Genomic DNA, 9,154 nt, shown 5'->3' on the forward strand with positions numbered 1-9,154 from the left:
ACTCTCCCCTTCCCCCTTTTCGGCCCCATTCAGTGCTCTAACTTTATAAACTCATGACTAAAGTATTTTGGTCCGATTACAGACCTTTTGTAAGTTCTTTCTGTCTCCTCTAGAATGCCTGTAGCACTTGCCTTGTATAATCATATACAGGTTCTTTCTTGGGCTGGACTGAAATCTTTCTATAGCTTCTACCTACCCATCTATTTCTGGAGTCCTACAGGTTCTACAGTCTAAGTTTAATCTTTTTCTAAAGCATAGGCTTTTACTTATGTGGAGACTGCCTTCAGAGTCTCGTCAAGGCCTTCTCTTTTCCATGCTAAGTGGATTGTCTTCCTTCGACTGCTTCATCTGACATTAGATCCCTTCTCCATGATCAGAACGAGCCCTGTTATCCTCTTTAAGAGGGCACCAGAAGGGGAAAAGTACTGCAGGCACAGTCTAATCCCTTACAATTCAAAATGCAATCCAAAAGCCAGCAGCGTTAGTAACCCTTGGGAGCTTGTTATAAAGGGAGAATCTCAAAGCCCACCCTGGATCTACTGAATCGGGATTCTCCAGATGATTTATATGCACAAACCAACTCAGAGAAGACTCTTTCCCTTTACCATAGCCTGAGAGTACATCAGCTTTTGAAGGCCACTCTGTTACACTGCTGACCCCGATTCCTGTCCTTTGAAATCCCTGTTTTTTCACATCTTCCTATGTCATATTATAGTTTTATTGAAGCATTTAAGAGTCTGATGACATTCTGATGAGTTATACTAAGTTATATGACATTCTGATGAGCTATACTAAGTTATACTATGCCTAGACTAAGATCTTAAGGACAAAACACAGATCACGTTCATCTCTGCCTTTGGTGCCAAGCAAAGTCCTGGTTACATGTAAGAAGTCGTATGTAAGAAGTAACAGAAAAAAAGTAACAGTAGCCAAAATGATTTAAAAAAAAAAAAAATTGAGTCATGCTGTTAAGACAATTTGTGGCAGGCTTGATCTGGGACTCAGTGTCAAGGACCAGGACTGTCTCAACTTCTCACCTCTGCTCCCTTGGCTCAGCTCTGGATTGGGGCAGGCTCCCTTTCTGTCCTCGAAATGGCTGCCAATATCGCTCAGAGCTCCATCTTTCTCATTCAAGTACAGTGGGCGGAGTTACCTGGAAACTTCAGGGAACAGCAGGTTTTTTTCCTTCATTTCCTTTTTCTTTTCTTTTTCAGAAACCTCAGCAAATGTCCCCTCCAGTTTCATTAGGTCTAATGGAGTTATTCACTCATTTCTGAGCCAATCAGTGCGGCCAGGAGGAATTAATATCTTAATTGAGTTTAAGCCAATGAGGATTCACTTCTAGAGCTGTGAGTGTCTAAAAATGGTGAGGGCTCCATCGGGAAGTCAGGATACTGTTGGCAGGAGAAGGGCTGACCTGGATGCTGGGGAGGCGGCTGACAGATGCCTACCACAATGCTCAGTGGGTCTGCATTTCCATTTCCTTTGAATCCTGCAACCGTTTTTCAGGATGTCCAACATTACAGCAATCACTAGCAGGGGTTATGGCCAGAAAACTTGTCTATTTTTAAACGACACACAAATTATTATGCTCCATCACATTGTTTCAGTGATCAACTTTCAAGGGCCCTGGCTTACCTCCTCCTGGAATAATAAAGCAGTCACAGGAGATCTTTGGGCCACTCCAAAACCACTCCGCAGCGGTCTGCCACACATAATAGAGGGTGCGCTTGAAAGGCAACATCCAATGACCAGTTCTGGCTGAAAACTTTTGTGTTTTTCAAAGTTCAATAAGCAGCAGAAGTGACCACAATGAGTCTGAAACTTTATAGCATGAGTCTTCAGGAGACAAAGTGCCTAAAACTAGATGGAAAGACCTGTAATTTTTTAAATTAAAAACTGTAGACAGGAGAGGTAACAAAGTAAAATAAGCATGAACTCTACATTTTTGTTTTAAAAATAAAACCCAAGGTATGAGGAAAATTGTAACATGGAATTCGGAAATCTGCTTTGGCCATATGCTATACTGCACATTCACTGTGCCTGCTGTCCTAGAGCCAGAAGGCTCTCTCTGACTGGTCTCGTCTAGTTGGGAGAGACATAAAACCAATGAGGCCAAAGGCAGGGGGCAAGACAAGTTCCTGTCCTCGCCTCAGTGATCAGAGGGCACACTGACCATCACTAGCCTCTTTAGACACACACTGCTGGCCTAGGCATCCATGGGAAAAGGTGGACGGACCAGCACTGGCCATCACCACTTCTTAAAAGAACAACGTAACACCCAGGCCTGGGCATCTCCCAGGAAGGAGGTCAGTTGTGTGATCTTCACAAATGGAAGGCAGCCTAAATCAGTACCCAGCCTCATCCATCCTATCCTAGAAATGGTTTGTGTGGATCCTGGCTCTACCACTGACTCAAAGAGGGACTTGGTATGGTCACTCATGTGTAAAATGAGAACAAAGATACCCCAGTCAGAGACTAGTATGAGAAAAAAAGAAAATAACAACTCATGTGACAAGTGACTGGAAATGTCCAGGACAGAGCAATCCAACGAAGGCCACTCTCCCCTTCCCCCTTTTCGGCCCCATTCAGTGCTCTAACTTTATAAACTCATGACTAAAGTATTTTGGTCCGATTACAGACCTTTTGTAAGTTCTTTCTGTCTCCTCTAGAATGCCTGTAGCACTTGCCTTGTATAATCATATACATGTGTTAAGTCATACTTTTGAAATACTGCAATAATTGGACTGACAAAAAAAATTAAAATCCTCAAGTTTTCACATACATGTAAAAAAAACACAAAATGACCAAAAGGGCATAGCCTCACCTCTTGCTAAATGTAAAACCTTCAGCAAGTTTAGTTTAATAGTAGACTTCGATCAGTCAGTTTTTTAAATTTACTGGAGTGACATTGGTTAATAAACTTATATAGGTTTCAAGTGCACAATTCAATAATGCATCATATGTGTACTGCATTGTGTGTTCACCACCCAAAGTTAAATTTCCTTCCATCGCCAAATACATATATTTGACCCCTTTTACCCCTATCTACCTCCCCCTCTGGTAACTACTAACAGCCCATGTCCACGTCCATAACCATGACTGTCTGCTTGTCTTGTTCATGTATTGCTTTCGGTTTTATATCTCACAGGAGTGAAATCATATGGTTCTCAACTTTTTCTGACTTATTTCACTTAGCATGATAATCACAAGATCCATCCACATTGTCACAAATGGCAGCGTTTCATCTTTTCTTTATCCAATCATCTATCGAAGGACACTTCGGTTGTTTCCATGTTTTGGACACCATGAATAATGCTGCTATGAACATCAGGGTGCATATATCTTTACAAATAAATGTTTTCATGTTTTTGTTGAGTAGATAGATACCCAGAAGAGAGATTGCTGGGTTGTACAGTAATTTTATTTTTGATTTTTTTGAGGAATCTCCTTACTGTTTTCCATAGTGGCTGCACCAATTTACATTCCCAGCAGTGTATGAGGGTTCCTTTTTCCCCACAACCTTTCCAACACTTGTTATTACTTGCTTGTTGATGACAGACATTCTAACAGGTGTAAGATGGTTTTCTCTTTGTGGTTTTTATTTGTATTTCCCTAATGGCCAGTGAGGTTGAGCATCTTTTCATATATCTGTTGACCTTTTCTATGTTCTTCTTGGGCAAAATGTCTGTTCAGGTCCTCTGTCCATTTCTTATCTGGACTGCTTGTTTTCTTGCTGTTGAGTTGTACACGTTCTTTGTATATTTTGGATATTAGGCCCTTATCAGAGGCATTGTTTGCAAATATCTTCTCCCATTCAGATGTTGGCCTGTCTTGTTTGTTTTGTTTTGTTTTTGCTGAGCGAAAGCTTTTTAGTTTGATACAGTCTCATTTGTTTATTTTTGCTTTTACCTCCCTTGCCTTTGAGGTCAAATTCATAAAATCCTCTCTAAATCCAAAGTCCATGAGTTTGGTACCTATGTTTTCTTCCATGTTACTTTTTGTTTCGGGTTTTATAGTCAGGTCTTTGATTCGTTTTGAGCCCATCGTGGTGCATGGTGACACACAGCAGTGCCGTTTCATTCTTTTGCAAGTGGCTTTCCAGTTTTCCCACCACCATTTATGGAAGAGGCTTTTCTTACTCCATGTATGTTTTTGACTCCATTGAATGTTTTTGGCTCCTTTGTCGAAAATTATTTGCTTGTATACAAGAGGGTTTATTTCTGGACTCTCAGAACTGTTCCATTGGTCTGTGTGTCTGTTTTTCTGCCAATACCATGCTATTTTACTGTTGCTTTGTAGTATAATTTGAAGTCAGGCAGAGTGATACCTCCGGACTTGTTCTTTTTTCTCAAGATGGCTTTGGCCATTCGATGTCCTTCGTGCTTCCATACAAATCTGATGATTTTTTGTTCTACTTCTTTAAAAAATGCCATTGGGATTTTGATGGGGGATTGCATTAAATCTGTATATTGCTTTGGGTAATAAAGACATTTTAACTATGTTGATTCTTCCAATCCGTGAACACAAAATATCTTTCCATTTCTTTGTGTCTTCTTCAATTTCTTTTACTAATGTCTTACAGTTTTCAGTGGACAGGTCCTTCACATGCTTTGTTAGGTTAACTCCTAGGTATTCTTTTTGTTGCAAATGTAAAAGAAATTTCTTTTTCATTTCTTTTTCTGAAAATTCACTGTTAGTGTATAGGAACGCTATGGATTTTTGTACATTGATTCTGTATCCTGCAATTTTATTCATTTATTGTTGCTAATATTTTTTTTGGTCACAGTTTTAAAATAGTAGCAACAACAAACCTCTCTCCTAGCAGACTGTAAGAGCCTTGAGGGTTCAGGTTTTTATCCGACTTTATATGGAGCTCTCCCTGGCACACCCGCCAGCATATATCAGGAAGATGTTAAAAAGAAGGATAAACTGAACTACCCTGAAAGGATTATTAAAAGGATGCTTAATTGCAACAAAATGGAAAAAATATAAAAATCAGAGTAGACAAAGATTGGACCCACTACCTAATAGTACAGCAGACACAAGTTATAAACTTTCTTAAATTTCGAAACACGCTTGACAAATGTCACCCTGGCCTAGAGACAGAAGATTTCTTATGGGTTGTGGCTCTGTGATTCCATGACCTCTTGCAAGTTCTTTTTTCTCTCCAAACTTAAGTTTCCTTTGCCACGCAAGATGTGAAATAACAAGTTTTCTAAATACCCTTACATCTGTAAACTTAGATGTCCAAACTTTCTGCACACACTTGTGGTAAGGCCCACTGCTTAGGCACTCCTGAGGGACGTGAGATAGAACAGACACAGGACTGCCCTTCAATAAGCTCATGACCCATTCAACGATAAAACACAAGGACGTGAACAACTGATACAAGGCAGGAAGGGATAATGGCCATCCCAGAGGTCCTCATGTGGAACTTTCAGCTATGGAGATGAGGACAGGCTTTGTGGAGGGGCGCCGTTCATTCCTGTTTTGATGTAGCAAATACGAACAGCCACTGTGCCAGGCACTGCGCCTTAGCACAAAAAATACAACACAGCCGTGACCAAGACAGAGCCCTGCCCTAATGATGCCTAAAGGCTGGCTGGCAGAAGGCAGACATTTGGAGACAGGGGAGGAATTCCAGGTGGCAGAGACAGGAAGGCAGGACATCACAGAGCACACAGGAGTCCCTGGCTCTCTGTGCAGAGGAAGGCAGTGCCCAGAAGAGTGACAGGAGAGGAGAAGGAGGCAGGGTGCAGCTGACACAGAGCCCTTGAAAGGCCAGGCTACGGAGTCTACACTTTACTCAGCCCAACCTCACAGCTCTAAGTGACTGAGTGCTTATTACACTTCGCACACTCACCAATGATGTACCCAAATACACTTTGTTTTTCTGTAAGTAAAAGAAATGTGGCTGAAAGAAAATTCCCAAACGAAGTAATTTAAATAAATTTATTTGCAGGAGAAAAACATCTGAACGTCAGGTACATTCTGATCCACAATGATCCAACAGTAGTCATACGCATTCTGGGTGTATTCTTATGCAGTTTGCAGGAGAAAGTGGGGCATCAGCTGGACATTTATCAAAATTCATAAAGCCATCTAACCTGAATATTACACAATATATAATGACCATGATACAGTAATAAAAATACAATATCAAATACTACTTTGTGAGCTACAGCTACAATATAAACAATTTAGGTCCCTTTTTAAAAAAATGAAAAAAATATTTCTATTACAGCTTTATTTCAAGCTTTTGCAGTGAGATACAGCTTTATATATTTTCACTCACAATAGAATGCAAAAGATCGCCTTCTTACATATCTGTAGATAAAATATATTACTTGTTTACATGTCTGCGCTCTGCAGCATATGTCGCCATGTATGAGCTCAGATAAGAGAAGGAAGTTGTGCTGTGGCAATATCCTGGCTGAGATCAAGACTTGGATAGTTTTCATATTTGTTTTAAAAAATTGACATCTGAGTAGAAGTGAGGACATCAAGAGAACCAACATTATTCTTTTTCAACGAAGCAGTCTAATTCCAGAGAATGGGCTTCCCATTTTGAATTCAAAGTGTGTGGTCCCGAAGCTGAATTCTTTCCAGTCCAAGGAGCTGCCTGTGGCTGTGAGGCAACACTTAATGATGAAGTGAGCTGGGAGGAAAGCGTTAACTGAACTACAGAGATGGTCACTGATAAAACAAGTTCCTAGGGGTCCTCTGGCCCCCAGAGGCCAAGGGCAGCCAGAACTATCAATACGAAAGGAAAACGCGCTCACTGAATCGCACACATAGAGCTTCTAGGAGGGTTAACAGTTCTTGACACAGGTTCCTGGTTGTAGTTTACAATATCTGCCTTCACCACCCTCTGTCATAAAAGAAAACAGAGTTATTATCAGGACATCAGAACATTTAGAAAGAGCTCCTTAAAGTATATTTTCATTTTCTGAACTTTGGTGAACTCCTGATGACAGACAGCATAAATGAAGCAGGAGCTGATATTAGAAGAATCAACCAGAACAAACTAATGTAGAGCTGGAATTGAGAGGACAAAGGACTTGTTTGTTTTGCTTTGTTTTTTAAGTATGTAATAGCAGTTCCTTTATTGAGTCTTCCCTGGTTTCGTGACATAAACTTGAAGTTATCACAAGTCTAATAAAAAACTGGCAAATTAATATGAAATATTAAACCCTGGTCATAATTTAAAGCAATGGAATTAAAATTAATCATTCACATATATTAATTGACAGACAAGACCTCATTATTTCAAAGTAAAAAAGTCATTACTTATTAATATTTCCATGAACCACTATATCCAGCCATAACTTTTTTTAGAATGTTTACAGCAACTGATGAGTTAGGAGAGGTACAAATGTTAAAGAGCGAGTCACATATAAAGGAGAAAGTTTTGAGCAATCCGATATTTAAAACTTTGCCAATTTTTAAAACTTTCCTCCCAAATCCCTAACTTATTTTCAAACAGCTCACTAATGGGTTATGAATAATGACTCTAACAAAATATAGGATGAGAAATTTAGAAAATTACCTCATACTCATATTTTTAAAATAATTTAAACCAAAAGATACTTTTAACTCTTCCTTTCTTTCTCTAACCCACATTCAAGGATTATCTTAAATAATAAATTTAGCAATATGCCCTAACATTCATCTCGAAGTAAAAATTTAAATCAAAACAAACCCTTTACTGTTTCAACTGTTTTACTAAGTCTGCACACACAAGCAGACAAAGAAGGGTAATTCAAGGCAAATTTTAAAAATACTCTTTCAATTACCAGGCTATTTCAGGAAAAAAATGGTAAGGAATGAATAATGAAATAACTGCCTCAATTCTCCCCCTCACTGCACATGTAATAAACACAACCATAAAGACAAATACGTGTGAAAGTAACTGCAATGTTATTTTAATTTGTTCCCAATTCCTTATTTAATTCATAAGTCTCCTGGCAAAGGATCAGTTTTTCAAAGTTCTAAAACAGGACGTATGCAATATTAATTCCAATAATGTACAATAATCAGTTGAACTTCTCTATTCATATGAAATAAAGAACAAGATAGTATTCACTAGTTCTCACCACCCTCCTCCCCAAAATTGCAATAATTTATCCATTAATACCTGCACTACTGTATTGAACAGATTCTACTCTGAGCAGAGTTGGTATGTTGATTATCTTCTTCCGGGTACGTCACTATTTCTGCCCTGACAATATGCTGTCAAGTCCGTACAACAGAAACAAGATGAAGAAGGAAGAAGAAAAAGAAAAAATGGAAAGTATATTCAATGACTGAAAATAGAAGTGAACACCAAAGTAGAAAAAGAAATATACACATATATTTAAACATGTCACCAAAGAAATAGCAGAATATATGCACATAAAAGCAAGGAAAATAAACAAAGAATCAAGAAACATTATTCTTTATAATTTGATTCAATTACTGAAATAGACATGTCTACTAAACCTCTCAGGCAAGTTGTAAGTTTTGATATCACAATTACACAAAATATATATAATGCCTAGTATTTCAGGGGACAACCAAGAATTATAAGGCTTTTCTATGCTTAAATACAGTAAAAGTATTAATTCCATTTCCTTAAACAAACATTAATGAGGGTCTACTATGTGCCAGCCATTCTATACTGGAAGCAATGGTAAACTATGCAGGATCTGTTCACACATTACTGTGGACCTGATGGGAAGAGAAACACATACACAGCTAATTATCATACAAGATAAACACTTTACTAGTAGATTTATAATATGGTAAGAGAGAGGAAGAACTAATTTTCTTTGAAGGTGGGGAAAGGATGCATATATCAGAGCAAGCCATACACCACTCACAATTTTTACATTTAATAATATTTATTACTTGTCAAAGAAGTCCTTTTGATGCTCACTGCCCCATTCCTCACAACCCTAAAGTCCATGCTTCTGAATTCCATATAAAAATATGTTCAAAATGCACTTTCCTGTTATCCAAAAAAAAAAAAAAAAATCCTAACACAGTATTTAAGCACAACAGCTGCTGTTTCAAATGATAAAATAATCACAGAAAGCAAATGGCCCACCTTACTAGACATATTTAGTCTAGTCTCTAGTTTCACTTGCCATTAACAGTAATTTTAAAAATA

The 9,154-nt window shown here is 38.4% G+C and overlaps 1 protein-coding gene across 1 annotated transcript in view; it reads right to left on the minus strand.

Moving 5' to 3' along the window:
* Positions 1-5,940: 5,940 nt before the first annotated feature.
* The window catches only part of RAB28 (RAB28, member RAS oncogene family), a 69,683-nt gene continuing 66,469 nt past the window's right edge, over positions 5,941-9,154 (minus strand). Inside the window, exon 6 of the mRNA XM_011370190.1 lies at positions 5,941-6,874. Within this exon, the coding sequence (XP_011368492.1) occupies positions 6,782-6,874 (93 nt within the window). The 3' untranslated portion in view covers positions 5,941-6,781. The remainder of the gene's footprint in view (positions 6,875-9,154) is intronic.

The sequence above is a fragment of the Pteropus vampyrus genome, unplaced genomic scaffold (assembly GCF_000151845.1).
Source record: "Pteropus vampyrus isolate Shadow unplaced genomic scaffold, Pvam_2.0 Scaffold163, whole genome shotgun sequence".
Taxonomy (NCBI): domain Eukaryota; kingdom Metazoa; phylum Chordata; class Mammalia; order Chiroptera; family Pteropodidae; genus Pteropus; species Pteropus vampyrus.